Source organism: Heterodontus francisci, chromosome 18 (assembly GCF_036365525.1).
Source record: "Heterodontus francisci isolate sHetFra1 chromosome 18, sHetFra1.hap1, whole genome shotgun sequence".
Lineage (NCBI taxonomy): Eukaryota > Metazoa > Chordata > Chondrichthyes > Heterodontiformes > Heterodontidae > Heterodontus > Heterodontus francisci.
The window spans coordinates 39,779,820-39,802,772 of record NC_090388.1 but is presented as its reverse complement, the minus strand read 5'-3'; the positions used below and the strand labels follow the sequence as shown (position 1 = coordinate 39,802,772).

Sequence of the window (22,953 nt, the reverse complement as noted above, 5' to 3'; positions counted from 1 at the left end):
CATTATCTCAGGAATTGCAAATGGTGCTGAACACTGTGCATGCAATCAGCAAACAACCCCAATTTTGTCTTTATGATAGAGGGAAGGTCATTGATGAACCAGCTGAGAATGGTTGGCCCTAGGACACTGCCCAGAGGAAATCCTGCAGTGATGTCCTAGGGCTGAGATGATTGGCTTTCAATGACTACAACCATCTTCCTTTTGCCAAGTACGATTTCAGTCAGTAGAGATTTTCCCCCGATTGTCATTGACTTCAGTTTTACTAGTACTCCTATATGCCACACTTGCTCAAATGCTGCCTTGATGTCAAGGGCAGTCACTCTTAACACATCTCTGGAATTTAGCTGCTGTATCCACGCTTGGGCCAAGACTATACAAAAGGTCCAGGAAAGAGTGGTTCTGACAGACCCAAAACTGAGCATCAGTAAGCAGGCTATTGGTGAATAAGTGCTTGATAAACTATTCAAGATTGCATCCTCCAATTGGCCGATGATTGAGAGTAGGTTGACGGGTTGGTAAATGGCCAGGTTGGATTTGTCCCGCTTTTTGAGGACAGGACATATCTGGCTGATTTTCCACATTTCTCAGCTGTACTGGAACAGTTTAGCAAATGGCATGGCTAGTATTCCAGAGGCCCAGGCGATAGGTTCAAATCCCACCATTGCAGCTGGTGGTACTTAAATTCAATTAATTAATAAAAATCTAGAATTAAAAGCTAGTCTCAATAATAGTTTCATGGCACCATTGATTGTACTAAAAAAAAAAAAAAACACCCCATCTGGTTCACTTCCTTTGCAGAAGGAAATCTGCTGTCCTTATCTTGTCTGGCCTACATGTGACTCCAGACCCACAACAATGTGGTTGACTCTTAACTGCCCAACAAGCCACAGATGCACAGCTCTTCCGCAATATAGCCAGGATGTTGTCAGAACTCCCACAGCCTTTGCTGTGTCCTGTACACTCAGTCATTTGTTGAAGGCACCCGGAATGCATCAAATTGGCTGTTGGTGGGGACTGCTGGAGGAGGCGGAGACAGATCAGCCCAGCCATGAGGCTATACATTGTGGCAGAATACAATTCTCCTGCTGCTTATAACCTACAGTGCCTAATGGATGGCCAGTTTTGAGTTGCCAGCTCTGTTCTTAATCTATCCCTTTAACTGCCACATGGCACAACGAAGTGTGTTCTCAGTTGAAGACAGACTTGGTCACCATGAGTACTGTGGTGGTCATTCCTACCAACACAGTCATGGTCAGAAGCCTCTGTGCCAGATAAATTGGTGAGGATGAGGTCAAGGAAGTTATTGCCTCATGTTAGTTCTCTCAACTTGTTGCAGTTGCCTTCTTGAACCTCTGCAGTCCATGTGAGGTATGAACACACACAGTGCTGTCAGGAAGGCAGTTCCAGGATTTTGACCCAGCAACAGTGAAGGAACGGCAATATAGCTCCAAGTCAGGATGGTGTGTGACTTGGATGGGAACTTGCAGGTGGTGATGCTCCTATGCATCTGCTGCTCTTGTCCTTCGAGTTGGTAGAGGTTGCAGGTTTGGAAGGTGCTGTCTAAGGAGCCTTGGGAAGTTGCTGCAGTGCATCTTGTAGATGGTACACACTGCTGCCACTGTGCTGGAGGGAGTGAATGGTTGTAGATGAGGTGCCAAATCAAGCGGGCTGCTTTGTCCTGGATGGTGTCGAGCTTCTTGAATGTTGTTGGAGCTGCACCCATCCAGGCACGTGGAGAGTATTTCATCACACTCCTGACTTGTGCCTTGTAGATGGTGGACAGGCTTTGGGGAATCAGGAGGTGAGTTACTTGCCGCAGGATTCCTAGCCTCTGACCTGCTCTTGTAGCCATGGTATTTATATGGCTACTCCAGTTCAATTTCTGCTCAATAGTAGCCCCTAGTATATTGATAGTGGGGGATTCAGCAATGGTAATGCCATTGAATGTTAAGGGGAGATGGTTAGATTCTCTCTTGTTGGAGATGGTCATTGCCTGGCACTTGTGTGGCGCAAATGTTACTTGCCACTTATCAGTCCAAGCCTGGATATTGTCCAAGTCTTGCTGCATTTCTACACTGACTGCTTCAATATCTGAGGAGTCATGAATGGTGCTGAATATTATGCAATCAGCGAACATCCCCACTTCTGACCTTATGATTGAAGGAAGGTCACTACCCTGAGAAACTCCTGCAGTGATGTCCTGGAGTTCAGTCATTTCCACTCCAACAACCACAACCATCTTCCTTTGCGCTAGATATGAATCCAACTAGCAGAGTTTTCCTCCGATTCCCATTGACTCCAGCTTTGCTCGGGCTCCTTGATGCCATACTCAGTCAAATGCTGCCTTGATGTCAAGGGCAGTCATTCTCACCTCACTTCTTGAGTTCAGCTCTTTTGTCCATGCTTGAACCAAGGCTGTAATGAGATCAGGTGCTGAGTGGACCGGTCAGAACCCAAACTGGGTATCACTGAGCAGGTTATTGCTAAGTGATAATATTAATACAATAGGAAAACAGGAAGGATGTGGACAGCAAACCCATTAACATCCAAATTCACTAAAATTCAGCACCAAATTCAAAGAGGTTGGATGAACTGGTGGATGAGAAAATAAAAAGGCAGACAAAATACATACAAAAGCAAAGCTATTAGAGATCATGTTCAAATATTTAAAATGTTAAAGCTAGTATCACTGCAATCAGACTGTGAAAACAAAATAGCGAAGTGCTTTGTGCACAATACATCAATACCAAAATTTGAAAAAAGTTCACTCCTCCTGCATACACGAGTAATTTTGTTTGTACAAAAACCAATGATATTTGTCAGTGATCAGTTATGTAACCATTATCATGTATATTAATGTCACTACTAAATGGTAATTTTTCTAACAATCGCTGCAAGAAAATGAACTTTAGGTGTGTATAATGGAGTATTTATATCAATAGCAGTTCCAGCATTCTGTTTCACATTTTATTAAAAGGAACGAAGGCCAAAATAAGCTTCCTGCTCTACACACACACAGACACACACCTGATTATTGCCTACCTCTCACTTCATTTAAGGGACTTGACTATGCCCTTTACTTACCCAGGAGTGCTAACTTATTACTCCATGACCTGAGCCAAGTGTTTGTGTCTTTCTCCTCTGTCCTTTCCATCTCAGTGAAGACAAACTAAGCAAACACTTGGCGAGAACCTGAATACAAGTCATTAAGCTGCTTTATTTTAGTGAATGTGCAGAGCAGCAGTTATGGAGTTGCTTGTAGCAATTAGCACAATACAAAAATAAGGAACACACTATGCTTTCCCACATTAGTAGACTGCTGTGCTGGCCTTAAGATAAATTAGAAATATTCTCTCCCGCACTAAATTTCTTGCATCTTTTCACTGGCTGATTTGATTTGCGGCATTTGTTTCCAGAAATCTCTGGATGTCCATGTTTCTTTAATCTCACTATTCATAGCTAGAGAGGGCAGGTCATTAGTCAAGCACCTGAGACCAGGCAATGCCAACATAAGGGGCTGGATTTAAGAGGCCTCTGTCGCTCCAGGTGGCAAGATCAAAAAATGGCAGCCCGCACGAACAGCCACGTGATCTTATGTGCAGCGGCTCATTTAAATAGCGGGGGGGGGGGGGGCAGGGGGGCAGCCCCCCACCCCACCCCACTACATGGAGGGGACGGGCTGTCCGTCACCAGCAATGGTGTCCGCTGCCTATGCACAGGTGTTGGTGCCATTTTTAAAGGGCAATGAGCCCTGCTGGCAAATTTAAAGTTCACTCTTCCCACCATTGATGCTTATTTGACCCCATTCCCCACTGCACAAAATCTTAACTTCTCCCCCACCCAACCCACCAGTGTCATATGCCTGCTTTCTCCAGACGGGGAACTGAAGACACAGCAGCGCCCGTCACCGCACTGAAGATCGTAGCTGAACTGAAAGAGTGCCAGCAACTATATTTAAATGAAAGCAAAATACTGCAGATGCTGGAAATCTGAAATAAAAACAAGAAATGCTGGAACCACTCAGCAGGTCTGGTAGCATCTGTGGAAAGAGAAGCAGAGTTAACGTTTCGGGTCATTGACCCTTCTTCGGAACTGGGTTAAAAAAGGTTTAAGAATGGAATTAGTCATCTATGACTGACTAAATCCATTCTTAAACCCTTTTAGTGGCTAAATAAAAATTCATGTGGCCAGGCATAGTAATTCTGATGTCTTGGCATCTTTTTGATCATTTTCCACAAAGATTAGGATAAAGTTACTCTACAATGTGTTTTAAAGCATAGTGCATTCATACAGTTATTAGAATTTGATTAGAAGTTTTTTGGTCAGAAGATTAGATTTAATCTTTAATAAAAAGAATTCAATAAAAAAAAGTTTCAATAGAGATTAAATTCTATAATAATTAATGTGTGGAATGGATTCAGATGCAAAACTGCAAAGGCTAAAGTATGCCAATAAAGGATTTACTATACTGAAATCAACAAGTACATTTTTAAATTTTGCTGGGCCTAGATGCACATTTCTATGCTATCTTTACTAGAAGCATCTATCTTGGTGGATAGATAACCAGAACAGTCCCTGTAGTTGAGATGGTTCTGTCCAAGGGTTATATCTTATATGTAATAATTTGTCAATAATCCAAAAATACAAGTTTATAATCTAAACAGATATACCTTTCTGTATATGCTTTTCTGCAGTAACAGATTGACATGTACATGCATACAATTGCTACATGATTTATGCTTTGTACATAATTCAAAATTTAGTTATGCACAAGCCAATGCACTGTGCTACAAATAACCCATAGATATATGAATTTCATGATACAGCATGTTCAGAAATGACAGCAACTGAAACACAGATGCCTGGATATTCAGTTAGGAACTGGAAAGTGGAAAAAGCTGGAAGCCGTAAAACAGGAAACAGGACCAATAAGAAAGCTTCACATTGATATCAAAGCCAGCAGAGTTTTCAAACAACTTTATCTCTACAGATTTAGTTTGTTATAATTTACTTTAGTGTTCTTACAATCACACATTTAATTAACCCTGAAAGCATAGCTTGAACCACAACCACTACTGCCAATTTGTAATGCATCGTATAAGTTATTTAGGGAAAAGAACAGCCATAAGTGATTCCAATGAAATGATACCTGATGATTATTTGGGCAATATTGTATGTAAACAGATCATACACCTATATTTCTAGTATTTTTGGTTTTTATGCTATGCTTCCATCCACATTTTACCATTGGAACCTGCATTGCCATTATGTGACAAAGCCATTAATTCACTTTTGATAGCTGGTGCACATGGCATTTTAATGTTTCATACTTAAAACACTAAAAGCATATGACGACAGGAAGAGGATTTTTAAATTTGAAAATTAACTTTCAAGTGAATGGGTTAGTTACTGCTTGGTAGTTTGCAGCTCAGGATTAAAGACACTCAAATAAAACGCAACTGGTGTTTGAAACTAGTTAACTCAGAGCCTGGTGTCTTAATTCAATAAGAAAGCGTGGATATCGGATGTGTTTATTTGATTAATTTTGCTTTGCACTAGTGCAAGAATCCTACAGTTAAACAGGCCATTTCAGCACCGTTGCATCTAGTCACATGTACAAGCTAGAACTGGGAATGGTTTTCATAATCAGTCATTTATTGAGAATGACCCCCAACGTACCTACAAGGGAGGTTTGGTTTTGATTTTTGTTAAGTGTTTAGAATATTCAGAATTAACCCAACTATAAAAAGCGCTAATATTGTGCGCTACACGGTTTTGCGCAAAACAAAAGATATCGAAGGTGGTTTATTATGATGCCTTTACAAAATGCAAATTGATGCAGACCGCACTACATAACCTTTCATTTTCCAGTCATTGCTTTAGTCTGTGGGTTCAAAAAGAAGTGTCTTCAGCTTCTTTATATTAGCTAGTAATATAAAGAAGCCCAGAACGACGTGTGGGACAAATGTTAAAAGAGAACATAAAAGAATGAACATTTATGACAAGCATTTCTTTAAAAAAAAACAGTAGGTGGCAATAATCAAACCGGGGTTAGGGGATAATTCAGTAACAGAAGCGTGGATAAACTGAAACTAAACCCAAAGTCCAACTCTTGAAATAAATTACTTAACGTTGGTGCAATGGAGAGTAGGGAAATGTCACAATTACTCGTCTATATCACCGCATTTGCATCAGTCTGTGAACCAGGAAACGAAAGCAAGGATGTTAACTTCCGCGTTTCCTTTTTTTCGCTCCAAATTGGCGTTTAAAAATTTCACTGAAGCTTTTAACATCCCGAGGGCTATAAAACTTTTGAAAGCAGCCTTCCCACGCACGCTCTAATTATTAAGGTTAGAGATGCTCCTGAAGCCAGAATTGGGCGCAAGTTGTTATCTTGTAGAGAGAGAGATACCCAAGTGTGACGGGCTCAGCAATGCAGGAACAGGCGAAGTGAAACTGGCAAATTTCGGGGCTCACGTTGTTGGTGCAAATGTCTGTTGAACGAAGGCGCGTCTGTCTATCCTGATGCTCGGCTGCATCTCTCCTGGGCTTTCCTGTGAATCGGTTGATTTTGGGGTGTGTTTTTAAGGATAAGGCTCGAGCGACTAGGGGGCCTGTTGTTGCTTCTTTTAAAGGCTTCTCCTTCAGAGTTGGGCATTTCTCCTCCGCGAGTAATAGCCCAGACACGCACAGACTCCCACTGCGCTGATGACCAGTCCCAGCACCAGCGCTACCGCGTCTCCTCCATCCAAAGCCTCGGCTGCGGGGAGCAGAGCCAACAAATAAACCCAGAACGCCGGCAAACCCCACCAGGAAGCCATGTTGCATGTGCTAGTCGAATCACTTGATCTCTTTATCAGATGATTGCACACAACTTCCGCTGGCAGCTTTGACGTTTTTTTTCGCTGCTTAAAGCTGCAGCGCGTTAACAAGCAGCGATTAAACAGCAAAAGCGGCAATGAACCGTCAGTCAAAAGCACATTTTTTTAAACGATATTAAATTACCAGCAGGTACAGAGTAATTTGCAAATTATGCATGTTGACTCTTTTTAAAGATACATGAAATAGACTGCAAAGTGGAAGCTTCGGCGATGTAATTAGAATACTGAATCATCCTCTACATTCTCCTAAAAATTACCTTAAAACTGCTAAATTCGTTTTTAAAAAAAAACACAAGAGTATTAACATTTGTTTAAATAAAGCTTGCTTTTTTTTTTAGTAATTTCTCTCAGCTCGAGGAGCAATAGCTCCTACCATAGGTTGGGAGGAGTATATTTTTAATAATATAAAATAATGAATGAAAAATTAGGTCCTGTGGATCTGCAATTCTCCGGGTACTGCTCCCTGCTGCTGTTATTATGCATCGGGGTACTTACTGTAGAACCAGCCATACATTACCTTGGGATTCATCTGAACCATCAGAACAGGCAGATGGATCTAAACTTCAAATGTTTCAATTGAAGGACAAGATCTCCCACAACACAGCATTCATTTAGTGTTGCACTGGAGAGTCAATATTTTTTTCTGCCTGTAGTGGGATTTATTAAATTGTTTCTTGCTATTCACAGCACGCACAGGTTTTAAATGGGTTATTGCTAAATATTTCTGTCAGCTACAGAGAATAGACAATTAGACTGGTTAATAATTATCTCTAGGTTGGTCTTCTGGATCAATAGTTGTTTAATGTGCTAATAGCTTTCACCTGCAAGAGTCTTAGCCCTAATCCTTGCAGGTGAATCCCTGTTAAAGTCAGAGGTCCCGTGGTGGAATGTAGGCTTGCAGATGACTAGCATCAGCTTGGAGTTTCGATGAACTAATGTCCAGGTTCATCAGCTGGGAGTTGGACAAGATATACCAGTCGAGAGCAAAGAAGAAGTGCCTCACCTGGCAGAAAAATTGTCCAACTCTGTCACAAAGACAGACAATTTTTAGAAATTAATTTTTCTGCATCATAATAAAAATCCATTGAAGTCCCAGGAACTCCAGTATTTGGAGTCTCCGTATCCACATCCCTGCACAATTATAGCATGTTGGGGGCAGGCCAAAGCACTGCCTCAATAGGCCAAAGATGAGACTATGAATGAAGGCTGGGACCTGACGTAACTGTCTCTTGTTTCAGTTTCCAGCATTTCTGACAGATTCCTGCTGAAGTTACAGTGGGACTACAAGGGAGCAGCTGCAGATTTTCAGTAATAATTGTTTTTGTGAAAGGGAAGGCACTTTAAAAAAAATTAATTCAATTGATGTGAGCATCGCTGGCAAGGACAGCTTTATTGTCATCCCTAATTGTCCTTGAGAAGGTGGTGGTGAGCTGACTTCCTGGACCACTGCATTTCATGTGGTGTAGGTTCACTGACAGTGCTGTTATGGAGCCTGGATTTTAACACAGCAACAGAGAAGGAGCAGCGATATAGTTCCAAGTCAGGATGGTGTGTGACTTGGTGGTGAACTTGAAGGTGGTGGTGTTCCCATGCGTCTGCTGCCTTTGTCATTCTACATAGGACATCATGTGTTTGGAATGTGTTGTTGAAGGAGGCTTGGGAAGTTGCTGCAGTGCATCTTGTACATGGTACACACTGCTGCCACTGTGCACCAGTGGTGGAGGGAGTAAACGTTGAAGGCAAGTGGAGAGTTATGAGGCCAATAATCTAATGGCAGTACCCTGGAAATCAGGCCTAGAGGACTAAGGCCTTCAGTATACCCAAGATCTCCAGTGCACTCCATTCTATGGGCCTGATTTTAACTGTATGCAAGTGGGTGGGTTTTAAAAGAATTAAAATATCACCCTATATCTCTAGTGTAAAGGAGGCTTGCAGTCCATGCACAAGCTGTGCTATAGGTTCATAACTGCCCCATAATGCAGCTGGAGCAGCACTCGAGCCACACAGCATCCATTTGAAATGGGCACTATTATTTCTTAAATGATTCTAGGATTTTCACTTCCACTACTTTACTTGAACTCCATTCCGTATATTGATTATGTTTGGTGAAGAAATCATATCAATCCTAAACCAATTTACCTGTTCTACTCTTGCCATTTTATTTAAATTAATTTTCTGGATTTTTCTTTTTGATGTAGTGAACCTTTGGTTTATTGTGTCTTTTTTACTCATTCATGGGATGTTGGCGTCGCTGGCTAGGTCAGCATTTATTGCCCATCCCTAATTGCCCTTGAGAAGGTGGTGGTGAGCTGCCTTCTTGAACCGCTGCAGTCCATGTGAGGTAGGTACACCCACAGTGCTGTTAGGAAGGGATTTTCAGTATTTTGACCCAGCAATAGTCAGGATGGTGTGTGGCTTGGAGGGGAACTTGCAGGTGCTGGTGTTCCCATGCATTTGCTGCCCTTGTCGTTCTAGTTGGTAGAGGTTGCAGGTTTGGAAGGTGCTTTCGAAGAAGCCTTGGTGTGTTGCTGCAGTGCATTTCATCGATGGTACACACTGCTGCCACTGTTCATTGGTGATGTAGGGAGTGTATGTTTGTGGATGGGGTGCCAATCACGCAGGCTGCTTTATTCTGGATGGTGTTGAGCATCTTGAGTGTTGTTGGAGCTGCACCTATCCAGGCAAGTGGAGAGTATTCCATCACACTCCTTACTTGTGCCTTGTAGATGGTGGACAGGCTTTGGGGAGTCAGGAGGTGAGTTACTTGCCGCAGGATTCATAGCCTCTGAGCTGCTCTTGTAGCCACAGTATTTATATGGCTACTCCAGTTCAGTTTCTAGTCAATGGTAACCGCTAGGATGTTGATAGTGGGGGATTCAGCGATGGTAATGCTATTGAATGTCAAGGGGAGATGGTTAGATTCTCTCTTGTTTGAGATAGTCATTGCCTGGCACTTGTGTGGTGCAAATGTTACTTGCCACTTATCAGCCCAAGCCGGGACATTGTCCAGGTCTTGCTGCATTTCTACACGGACTGCGTCAGTATCTGAAGAGTCGCGAATGGTGCTGAACATTGTGCAATCATCAGTGAGCATCCCCACTTCTGACCTTATGATTGAAGGAAGGTCAAGGATTTTTATACGTAGATAAAGAGCAAGAGGGTAACTAGGGAAAGGGTTGGCCCACTCAAGGACAGAGAAGGGAATCTATGTGTGGAGCCAGAGGAAATGGGCGAGGTACTAAATGAATACTTTGCATCAGTATTCACCAAAGAGAAGGACTTGGTGGATGATGAGCCTAGGGAAGGGAGTGTAGATAGTCTCTGTCATCTCATTATCGAAAAGGAGGAGGTGTTGGGTGTCTTGCAAAGCATTAAGGTAGATAAGTCCCCAGGGCCTGATGGGATCTATCCCAGAATACTGAGGGAGGCAAGGGAAGAAATTGCTGGGGCCTTGACAGAAATCTTTGCATCCTCATTGGCTACAGGTGAGGTCCCAGAGGACTGGAGAATAGCCAATGTTGTTCCTTTGTTTAAGAAGGGTAGCAAGGATAATCCAGGAAATTACAGGCCGGTGAGCCTTACGTCAGTGGTAGGGAAATTATTGGAGAGGATTCTTTGGGACAGGATTTACTCCCATTTGGAAACAAACAAACTTATTAGCGAGAGGCAGCATGGTTTTGTGAAGGGGAGGTCGTGTCTCACTAATTTGATTGAGTTTTTTGAGGAAGTGACGAAGATGATTGCTGAAGGAAGGGCAGTGGATGTTATCTATATGGACTTCAGTAAAGCCTTTGACAAGGTCCCTCATGGCAGACTGGTACAAAAGTGAAGTCACACGGGATCAGAGGTGAGCTGGCAAGATGGATACAGAACTGGCTCTGTCATAGAAGACAGAGGGTAGCAGTGGAAGGGTGCTTTTCTGAATGGAGGGATGTGACTAGTGGTGTTCCGCAGGGATCAGTGCTGGGACCTTTGCTCTTTGTAGTATATATAAATGATTTGGAGGAAAATGTAGCTGGTCTGATTAGTAAGTTTGTGGATGACATAAAGGTTGGTGGAGTCGCGGATAGTGATGAGGATTGTCGGAGGATACAGCAGGATATAGATCGGTTGGAGACTTGGGCGGAGAAATGGCAGATGGAGTTTAATCCGGACAAATGTGTGGTAATACATTTTGGAAGATCTAATGCAGGTGGGAAGTATACAGTAAATGGCAGAACCCTTAGGAGTATTGACAGGCAGAGAGATCTGGGCGTACAGGTCCACAGGTCACTGAAAGTGGCAACGCAGGTGGATAAGGTAGTCAAGAAGGCATACGGCATGCTTGCCTTCATCAGTTGGGGCATAGAGTATAAAAATTGGCAAGTCATGCTGCAGCTGTACAGAACTTTAGTTAGGCCACACTTAGAATATTGCGTGCAATTCTGGTCGCCACACTACCAGAAGGACGTGGAGGCTTTGGAGAGGTTACAGAAGAGGTTTACCAGGATGTTGCCTGGTCTGGAGGGCATTAGCTATGAGGACAGGTTGGATAAACTCGGATTCTTTTCACTGGAACGACGGAGGTGGAGGGGCGACATGATAGAGGTTTACAAAGTTATGAGTGGCATGGACAGAGTGGATAGTCAGAAGCTTTTTCCCAGGGTGGAAGAGTCAGTTACTAGGGGACATAGGTTTAAGGTGAGAGGGGCAAAGTTTAGAGGGGATGTGCAAGGCAAGTTCTTTACACAGAGGGTGGTGAGTGCCTGGAACTTGCTGCCGGGGGAGGTGGTGGAAGCAGGTACAATAGCGACTTTTAAGAGGCATCTTGACAAATACTTGAATAGGATATGAATATAGGGATACGGTCCCTGGAAGTGCAGAAGGTTTCAGTTCAGGCAGGCATCAAGATTGGCGCAGGCTTGGAGGGCCGACTGGCCTGTTCCTGTGCTGTACTGTTCTTTGTTCTTTGTCATTGATGAGGCAGGTGAAGATGATTGGACCGAGGACACGACCCTGAGGAACGCCTGCAGTGATGTCCCGGAGCTGAGATGATTGACCTCCAAAAAGCCACAATCGTCTTCATTTGCGCTAAGTAGAACTCCAACCAGTGGAGAGTTTTCCCCCTGATTCCCATTGAACAAAGAACAAAGAAAATTACAGCACAGGAACAAGCCCTTCAGCCCTCCAAGCCTGCGCCGATCCAGATCCTCTATCTAAACCTGTCGCCTATTTTCTAAGGGTCTGTATCTCTTTGCTTCCTGCCCATTCATGTATCTGTCTAGATACATCTTAAAAGACGCTATCGTGCCCGCGTCTACCACCTCCGCTGGCAACGCGTTCCAGGCATCCACCACCCTCTGCGTAAAGAACTTTCCACGCATATCCCCCCTAACCTTTACCCCTCTCACTTTGAACTCGTGACCCCGAGTAATTGAATCCCCCACTCTGGGAAAAAGCTTCTTGCTATCCACCCTGTCTATACCCCTCATGATTGTGTACACATCAATCAGGTCCCCCCTCAACCTCCGTCTTTCTAATGAAAATAATCCTAATCTACTCAACCTCTCTTCATAGCTAGCGCCCTCCATACCAGGCAATATCCTGGTGAACCTCCTCCGCACCCTCTCCAAAGCATCCACATCCTTTTGGTAATGTGGCGACCAGAACTGCACGCAGTATTCCAAATGTGGCCGAACCAAAGTCTTATACAACTGTAACATGACCTGCCAACTCTTGTACTCAATACCCCGTCCGATGAAGGAAAGCATGCCGTATGCCTTCTTGACCACTCTATTGACCTGCGTTGCCACCTTCAGGGAACAATGGACCTGAACACCCAAATCTCTCTGTACATCAATTTTCCCCAGGACTTTTCCATTTATTGTATAGTTCACTCTTGAATTGGATCTTCCAAAATGCATCACCTCGCATTTGCCCGGATTGAACTCCATCTGCCATTTCTCTGCCCAACTCTCCAATCTATTTATATTCTGCTGTATTCTCTGATAGTCCCCTTCATTATCTGCTACTCCACCAATCTTAGTGTCGTCTGCAAACTTGCTAATCAGACCACCTATACTTTCCTCCAAATCATTTATGTATATCACAAACAACAGTGGTCCCAGCACGGATCCCTGTGGAACACCACTGGTCACACATCTCCATTTTGAGAAACTCCCTTCCACTGCTACTCTCTGTCTCCTGTTGCCCAGCCAGTTCTTTATCCATCTAGCTAGTACACCCTGGACCCCATGCGACTTCACTTTCTCCATCAACCTACCATGGGAACCTTATCAAACGCCTTACTGAAATCCATGTATATGACATCTACAGCCCTTCCCTCATCAATCACCTTTGTCACTTCCTCAAAGAATTCTATTAAGCTGGTAAGACATGACCTTCCCTGCACAAAACCATGTTGCCTATCACTGATAAGCCCATTTTCTTCCAAATGGGAATAGATCCTATCCCTCAGTATCTTCTCCAGCAGCTTCCCTACCACTGACGTCAGGCTCACCGGTCTATAATTACCTGGATTATCTCTGCTACCCTTCTTAAACAAGGGGACAACATTAGCAATTCTCCAGTCCTCCGGGACCTCACCCGTGTTTAAGGATGCTGCAAAGATATCTGTTAAGGTCCCAGCTATTTCCTCTCTTGCTTCCCTCAGTAACCTGGGATAGATCCCATCCAGACTTGGGGACATGTCCACCTTAATGCCTTTTAGAATACCCAACACTTCCTCCCTCCTTATGCCGACTTGACCTAGAGTAATCAAACATCTATCCCTAACCTCAACATCCGTCATGTCCCTCTCCTCGGTGAATACCGATGCAAAGTACTCGTTTAAAATCTCACCCATTTTCTCTGACTCCACGCATAATTTTCCTCCTTTGTCCTTGAGTGGGCCAATCCTTTCTCTAGTTACCCTCTTGCTCCTTATATATGAATAAAAGGCTTTGGGATTTTCCTTCACCCTGTTTGCTAAAGATATTTCATGACCCCTTTTAGCCCTCTTAATTCCTCGTTTCAGATTGGTCCTACATTCCCGATATTCTTTCAAAGCTTCATCTTTCTTCAGCCTCCTAGACCTTATGTATGCTTCCTTTTTCCTCTTAGCTAGTCTCACAATTTCACCTGTCATCCATGGTTCCCTAATCTTGCCATTTCTATCCCTCATTTTCACAGGAACATGTCTCTCCTGCACGCTAATCAACCTCTCTTTAAAAGCCTCCCACATATCAAATGTGGATTTACCTTCAAACAGCTGCTCCCAATCTACATTCCCCAGCTCCTGCCGAATTTTGGTATAGTTGGCCTTCCTCCAATTTAGCACTCTTCCTTTAGGACCACTCTCGTCTTTGTCCATGAGTATTCTAAAACATACGGAATTGTGATCACTATTCCCAAAGTAGTCCCCTACTGAAACTTCAACCACCTGGCCGGGCTCATTCCCCAACACCAGGTCCAGTATGGCCCCTTCCCGAGTTGGACTATTTACATACTGCTCTAGAAAACCCTCCTGGATGCTCCTTACAAATTCTGCTCCATCTAGATCTCTAACACTAAGTGAATCCCAGTCAATGTTAGGAAAATTAAAATCTCCTATCACCACCACCCTGTTGCTCCTACATCTTTCCATAATCTGTTCACATATTTGTACCTCTATCTCACGCTCGCTGTTGGGAGGCCTGTAGTACAGCCCCAACATTGTTACCGCACCCTTCCTATTTCTGAGTTCTGCCCATATTGCCTCACTGCTCGAGTCCTCCATAGTGCCCTCCTTCAGCACAGCTGTGATATCCTCTTTGACCATTAATGCAACTCCTCCACCCCTTTTACCTCCCTCTCTATCCCGCCTGAAGCATCAATATCCTGGGATATTTAGTTGCCAATCGTGCCCTTCCCTCAACCAAGTATCAGTCATAGCAATAACATCATACTCCCAGGTACTAATCCAAGCCCTAAGTTCATCTGCTTTACCTACTACACTTCTTGCATTAAAACAAATGCACCTCAGACCACCAGTCCCTTTGCGTTCATCATCTGCTCCCTGCCTACTCTTTCCCTTAGTCACGCTGACTTCATTATCTAGTTCCTTACAGGCTTTAGTTACTACCTACTTACTGTCCACTGACCTCCTCATTTGGTTCCCATCCCCCTGCCACATTAGTTTAAGCCCTCCCCAACAGCGTTAGCAAAAGCACCCCCAAGGACATTGGTTCCAGTCCGGCCCAGGTGTAGACCGTCCAATTTGTAATAGTCCCACCTCCCCCAGAACCGGTCCCAATGTCCCAAAAATCTGAACCCCTCCTTCCTGCACCATCTCTCAAGCCACACATTCATCCTGACTATTCTTTCATTTCTACTCTGACTAGCACGTGGCACTGGTAGCAATCCTGAGATTACTACCTCTGAGGTCCTACTTTTTAACTTGGCTCCTAACTCCCTAAATTCTGCTTGTAGGACCTCATCCCGTTTTTTACCTATATCATTGGTGCCTATGTGCGCAACGACAACTGGCTGTTCACCCTCCCCCTTCAGAATGTTCTGCAGCCGATCTGAGACATCCCTGACCCGTGCACCTGGGAGGCAACATACCATTCGGGAGTCTCGTTTTCGACCACAGAACCGCCTATCTACTCCCCTTACAATCGAATCCCCTATGACTATAGCCCTTCCACTCTTTTTCCCGCCCTTCGGAACAGCAGAGCCAGCCACGGTGCCATGAACCTGGCTACTGCTGCCTTCCCCTGGTGAGCCATCTCCCTCAACAGTATCCAAAATGGTATACCTGTTTTGGAGGGAGATGACCGCAGGGGACACCTGCGCTGCCTTCCTGCTCTTTCTCTGCCTTTTGGTCACCCATTACCTTTCTCGCTCAGCAATCCTAATCTGCGGTGTGACCAATTCGCTAAACGTGCTATCTACGACCTCCTCAGCATCACGGATGCTCCAAAGTGAGTCCATCCGCAGCTCCATAGCCGTCATGCGGTCTGACTTCAATTTTGCTAGGACTCCTTGATGTCATACCCAGTCAAATGCTGCCTTGATCTCAGGGGCAGTCACTCTCACCTTACCTTTTGAGTTCAGCTGTTCTGTTCATGTTTGAATCAAGGCTGTCCTGAGGTCAGGAGCTGAGTGTCTTTGACAGAACCCAAACTGAGCGTCACTGAGCATGTTATTGCTAAGCAAGTGCCGCTTGATAGCACAGTCGATGACACCTTCCATCACTTTACTGATAATCAAGAGTAGTCCGATGGGGTGGTAATTGGCAGTGTTGGACTTGTCCTGCTTTTTGTGTACAGGGCATACCCGGGCAATTTTTCACATTGCTGGGTAGATGCCAGTGTTGTAGTTGTACAGGAACGGCTTGGCTAGGGGCGTTGCAAGTTCTGGAGCACAGGTCTTCAGTACTATTGCCGGAATGTAGTCAGGGCCCATTGCCTTTGCTGTGTCCAGTGCCTTCAGTCGTTTCTTGATATCATATGGAGTGAATCAAATTGGCTGAAGTCTGGCATCTGTGATGCTGGGGACTCCAGGAGGAGGCCAAGATGGATCATCCACTCAGTACTTCTGGCTGAAGATTGTTGCAAATGTTTCAGCCTTTTCTTTTGCACTGATGTGCTGGGCTCCCTCATCATTGAGGATGAGGATATTTGTGGAGCCACCTCCTCCAGTTAGTTGTTTAATTGTCCACCACCATTCACAACTGGCTGTGACAAGACTGCAGAGCTTAGATCTGAACCATTGGTTATGGGATTGCTTATACTGTTTGGCATGCAAGTAGTCCTGGATTGTAGCTTCACCAGGTTGACACCTCATTTTGAGGTATGCGTGGTGCTGCTCCTGGCATGCCCTCCTGCACTCTTCATTGAACTAGGGTTGGTCCCCCGACTTGATGGTATTGGTAGAGTGGTAGAATTATTACCATGATTGCCCTTTGCCTGCAGCTGTTTAGGCTCAGATATTTTGTTGTCACTCTTGTGAGAAGCCCCAAAAATTCAAGGGCAATATAAAAGGAAGTGACTAGGCAGCATATGTAGCTACCCCTTCTTTGGAATGTTTGGAAATGGTTTTGACTAGAAGGAATATAGAACAGTTAGAGACAAATGCGTTGTGAAGGTTAGTATGACTTCTCCCAGCATTCGGGGTAAGGATAGTAGAAAGAGAATCATAGAACTGTTTAGGTAGAGGCTGAATGTTTGCCTATTTCTATGACATCCTCTAGAGCTACAACTTACTCATTCCACTTAGTGCTTGACTATTCTATACAAAGCATTAAATAACTGGGTATTTCATTGCAAGAATTAACATTGTAAAAACTTAACATAGGAACAGGAGCAGGCCATTCAGCCCCTCAAGTTTGTTCTGCCATTCAATTAGATCATGGCTGATCTGTATCTTAAACTTCAATCTACCCAGCTTGGTTCTGTAACCCTTAATAGCCTTGTCGAACAAAAATCTATCAATTTCAGTTTTGAAATTTACAATTGAAAGCTTTTTGAAGAGTAGAGTTTCAGATTTCCACTACCCTTTGTGTGAAGAGATACATCTGGACATCATTGCTGACTGGCCTAGCTCTAATTTTAAGGTGATACCCCCTTGTTCTCATCCCCCTATCAACTCCTTTGATCCTTTGATGATCTTAAACACCTCAATTAGGTCACCCCTAAATCCTCTAGATTCTAGAGAATACAAGCCTAGTGCAACCTGTCTTGATAATTTTCTAGCTTCCCCTTAAATGCATTTATACCACTCACTTCGATCATTCCCTGTGGTAGCAAGTTCCATATTCTCATCACTCTTTGGTTAAAGAAGTTTCTTCTGAATTGCCTATTGGATTTCTTGGTGACTATCTTATATTGATGGCCTCTAGTTATGTTCTTTGCCACATGTAGAGACATTCTCTCTCTATCTACTCTATTGAAACACCTCATAATTGTAAAGACCTCGATTAGCTCACCCCTCAGCCTTCTGTTTTCAAGAGAAAAGTGACCCACCTTGTAAGGATGAGGTAAATAAAAGCAAAATACTGCAGATGCTGGAAAACTGAAATAAAAACAAGAAATAGATTTTAAGCAAATAAAGCGGGGGGAGGGGCAAGAGATAACCAAAGAGAAGGTGTTGAGAGGACAAGGTTACAGAGAATAACTGACCAGTAGGTCATGGAGCAAAGGCAAATGGTATGTTAATGGTGTGGTGAAAGACAAAGCGTTAGTGCAGAGAGGGTGTTAATTGACAGAAAAATGAACAGCCCTGGCCCAAAGCACAAACATGAAAAAAAAAGTGGGTAGGCACAGTAGAAACAAACTAAAATAAAATAAACAAAGAAAAAAATAACAAAAATTAAAAATAAAAAGTGGGGGCGGCGGGGTGGGGGGGAGGGGTGGGGTCCATCATCCTCTGAAATTATTGAACTCAATGTTCTGTCCAGCAGGCTGCAGTGTGTCTAATCGGTAAATGAGATGCTGTTCCTCGAGCTTGCGTTGATGTTCACTGGAACACTGCAGCAATCCCAGGGCACAGATGTGGGCATGAGAGCAGGGGGGTGTGTTGAAATGGCCAGCAACTGGAAGCTCAAAGTCATGTTTTCGGACTGAGCGGAGGTGTTCTGCAGAGCGATCATCCAATCTGCGTTTGGTCTCCCCAATGTGGAGGAGACCACATTGTGAGTAGCGAATACAGTATACTACATTGAAAGAAGTACAAGTAAATTGCTGCTTCACCTGATGGGAATGTTTGGGGCCTGGGATAGTGAGGAGAGAGGAGGTAAATGGGCAAGTATTACACCTCCTGTCATTGCATGGGAAGGTGCCGTGGAAAGGGACGAGGTAGTGGAGGTAATGGAAGTGTGGACCAGGATGTCGCAGAGGGAACGATCCCTTTGGAATGCTGACAGGGGAGGGGAAGGGAAGATGCATTTGGTCGTGGTATCATGCTGGACGTGGCGGAAATGGCGGAGGATGATCCTTTGGATGTGGAGGCTGGTGAGGTGGAAAGTGAGGACAAGGGGAATCCTGTCGCGGTTCTGGGAGGGAGGGGAAGGGGTGAGGGTAGAGGGTAGGTGCGGGAACTGGGCTGGACATGGTTGAGGGCCCTATCAACCACAGTGGGGGGGAATCCTTGGTTGAGGAAAAAGGAAGACATATCAGAAGTGCTGACATGGAAGGTTACATCATCAGAGCAGATGCGCAGAGACGGAGTAGGTTATACGGGTGAGGGCTTGCCCTGGCACCCAAAAACGCTTTGCGAGTCGGATGTCTTGTTCAGACGAGCAATCTTTATTACGAGTGTGCAAGCAGATGTTCTACTCTCACGTATGATCATAGGGGTTCTACTAGTACAATGTTTGAGTAGCTAATTTATACAGTTACAAGAGGTTTATTTGACTAGCTGTTTCTTTAATTATGTCATCTTCCCACCTTATTCTTTTCCCTGATCTCATCTAGCTCTTGCTTAGATTATTCATGTGCTTCTTCATGTTTTCCCCTGACCTCATCTACCTTTTGATTACATGCTTCACGTGATTTTCTGCGTCTCACAAACAAGCCTTTCTCTAGTTTCAGGGACCTAAGTTTTAAGCCAAGTATCCCATGATGCCCATATGGAAGTCTCCCCTTACAGAACCCCCTTTTGGCCCTTGGCAATTACCCTAGAATCCTCTACCCATCGAATAATCAGGGGATTCTACCGGTTTCGAAGAGCTTTTGATCCTTTCCTAGCATCCTCTTACGACCTCACCTGTGTCCTAGTCTGGGATTGATGCTTTGTATTATGCGACATAAATTACAGCAATTTTAGCCAAGCCTGCAGTACTCCCGGGGTGTACGACTTCAGTATCCCCTTTTGGCCTGTGGCTACCAGCAAGATGGCCAACTAACGCTCAATGTTCCTTGCTCCATCACTGTCGGCCAGACAGGAAGTTAGATTTGCACATTTTCTAAATTATGTCTAACATCTCAATTTATGTGCCAGGGTACAACATTCAACCATAAGTCCGATTGCAATTAGCAACTGCACCACCACCTGTACATGGGAAGCAATTCCAATCCAATGGTGAATGTCCACCCTAATACCCCAGTCCCAAACCATCTCCCACCACGCTGTGTCCTTCAGCTCGGCTTCCACATCTTCTCCCAGTTGTTTGACTTCCTTTTGGATTCGGTGATACTGCTTCATTGCTGTCCAGGCCTCTTCCCTCACCTTCAGTAGATGTTCCGGCAGTTCAGGGATTCACTTCCCCTTGGGAAGCATGTATCTCAACAAGTCCTCTGTTAGATCATTGGTTATGTTCATCCACTCCCTACGGGGAGGCCAGATGTGAGTTATCACCGAATATCTGATTGTCACTGGGGCCCGGGAATGGAAGCAGAAACCTGAGTTGATCAATGGGCAGTGGATGTTACCGTGCTGATATTGAGGCTCGCTGGTGGTCATGCAGTATTGCCTTTCTCCACGGTATGCCACATGTATCGGTTTATGGCAGACACTGGAAATTTCAAGGGTACAGTTTAGCGCGGTATTTATTCCCTACACCCAGCCAGCGAGATCCCGTAAGGAGGGAATCTCTCTGGGTCGAGTATTTGGGTACGAGGTAGTACTTTGGCCAGTTGCTATCTCCCATGATCCCTGCTTGGATGTCCTGGTTCCTTAGAGTTTTGCTAGCATGTTGGTTAAATTAAAATCTAACTTAAAATTCCATTTAAGCACTGCTTTGCTCAATATGATTTGGAAGTCAACAAGCTCATTATAGCTAATAGCTGTAATTCATTAATAAATACCAACTGGCTCTACACAATTATTCTAGCAATTCAATTTTTTTTAAATTAAGAGTTGCAATTGAGTCAATGAACCTGCCTATTCAGTTCAGCCACGAAGCTAGCCAATGTAAGTTGAACAACCTCTCTCATTCAGGATACAAATAATGAACAGATTACCCAAAATGGAACCCTGCAGTCAACATTCATGTTAGTTAGACAACTTAATAACAAATAACGTGACTAGAACTTAATCCAACAAGTAACTGCATACAGATAGGATAGGGGTTATAAAGTTAGAACTACAGTGGATGACACTGAAACTAGATTTATGCATGACTGCTTTAAGTATAAAGGGAACCTTCATTCCCACGCTTTGCAACTTCAGGCACTGCTGTTCCCCATTCCCAACTGCCCTGAGCTACTCCTTAAGCATACTAGTTTGTTAACCGTGACATTTAACGTTCCACGTGCCCGATCGCAATCGGCATCACTTGAGTTTTTATAGAACAGGCCTTGTTGCCAGACAGACATATCAGCAGTACTGCGGTTTTTATGGCCCTGTAAAGAGAGAACATAGTGGACGCAGATCGTCACTGCTTAGTTCTTATTATTCTTTGCATTTCCATACTCCTTGTTCTGTGTCCAGTGTTTCCACCGGCCTTTCCCTTCCACATCCACACATACAAGTGTTGCTTGCCATCGGGACCTTATAAGGTCCTTGCCAGCGAGCTGCTAAGCCTGGTTTTGCAAGTGGGACCCTAACCATCACTTGATCCCCTACTCCTGGCAACTTTTCCCTGTCATTTAGAATAATTTCCAAGTTCTGATGTTCCCTACTTAATCACATTTGAACTGCGTCTTCTTTAACTTGCTGCAAAAGTTTGAAAGGTTAAAACTGGGTTTCTGCCAGACTTCTACAAGGTTCCAGACTTATCTTAAATAAAAGCAAAATACTGCGGATGCTGGAAATCTGAAACAAAAACAAGAAATGCTGGATTCACTCAGCAGGTCTGGCAGCATCTGTGGAAAGAGAAGCAGAGTTAACGTTTCGGGTCAGTGACCCTTCTTCGGAACTTATCTTTATATTTGGAAACCAAACTGGAGCTTCATCCCCAGTAGCCAGTAGTTTGTGCCAATATGTCTTAGTTTTAAAATCGCACTGAAAATGACAAATTCAAGCACATAAACATCATGCACCCAAATAAAATAAATAAATACACACACACACGAAAGAGTAGCATGTGTGTTTAGAGGAAGGGAACAGAAATCCCAATTCTCCTTTCTTCAAATGTTTTGCAACAACTATAATTAGAAACTAAAGGGAAAAGATAAACTCTCACAAAGCAGACAAACTCCAAGAGGTTTATTTTATTTTTAATTTAGAGATACAACACTGAAACAGGCCCTTCAGCCCACCTAGTCTGTGCCAACCAACAACCACCCATTTATACTAATCCTACATTAATCCCATATTCCCTACCACATCCCCACCATTCTCCTACCACCTACCTACACTAGGGGCAATTTACAATGGCCAATTTACCTATCAGCCTGCAAGTCTTTGGCTATGGGAGGAAACCAGAGCACCCAGCAGAAACCCACACAGTCACAGGGAGAACTTGCAAACTCCACACAGGCAGTACCCAGAACTAAACCCAGGTCACTGGAGCTGTGCAGCTGCGGTGCTAACCACTGCGCCACTGTAGGTTATGTAACAGCCTTTCACAGTCATTCTTTGATGAGTATTCTGAACTCGCTGATTTGCGTCCCCTTTTCTGATATCCATAGCCCTAGTTACCCAAATATTTATTTTGTCCTGGGTGCCTCCAGCCATTCTCCCTTCCTCTGGTAAGGCTGAGTAAATCCCTGAGCTTAGGGTGAACGGCAACAACTTATTCTCTTCTGTCTCATCTAACCTGTGGAGTCCCGCCTTTTGATCAATCTAGAAGTGACCATATGGCTCTTGCCCTTGTGTCAGTTTCCCCATCCTTGAGGCTAGCTTCTCCAGTTCCTCGGAAGTGAATGGGACTACAAATTCCTTTTCTAACACTCTCAAATCCTGTTGATCTCTAATGGGGTCTATACCTCTTCTGGTCTATTGAGGTCATTCTACCCAGTCCACTTGCTGGATACCCTGTCATTTGGCCATCTTCATCTGGCATTATCCACCCTAAATCTTCGCCTTTACTATCGTCATCTGTCTCCCTGTCGTCTGTCCTGGGTTCAGAGCCCTCTCCCCCAGGTTGTTTCAGAGCACAAATGCTCCCTCTCCTTTGCTGTAACTTACCTTTTAAACTACCAATTATTCTGTTACATAATGCATGGTC

At 44.1% G+C, this 22,953-nt stretch overlaps 1 protein-coding gene across 1 annotated transcript; it reads right to left on the bottom strand.

Moving 5' to 3' along the window:
* Window positions 1-2,629: 2,629 nt before the first annotated feature.
* On the bottom strand, window positions 2,630-6,869 carry LOC137379563 (small integral membrane protein 30-like). The gene has a single exon (XM_068050571.1). The coding sequence runs from the start codon at window positions 6,819-6,821 to the stop codon at window positions 6,645-6,647; it is 177 nt and encodes a 58-aa protein (XP_067906672.1). The 5' UTR covers window positions 6,822-6,869; the 3' UTR covers window positions 2,630-6,644.
* Window positions 6,870-22,953: the final 16,084 nt, after the last annotated feature.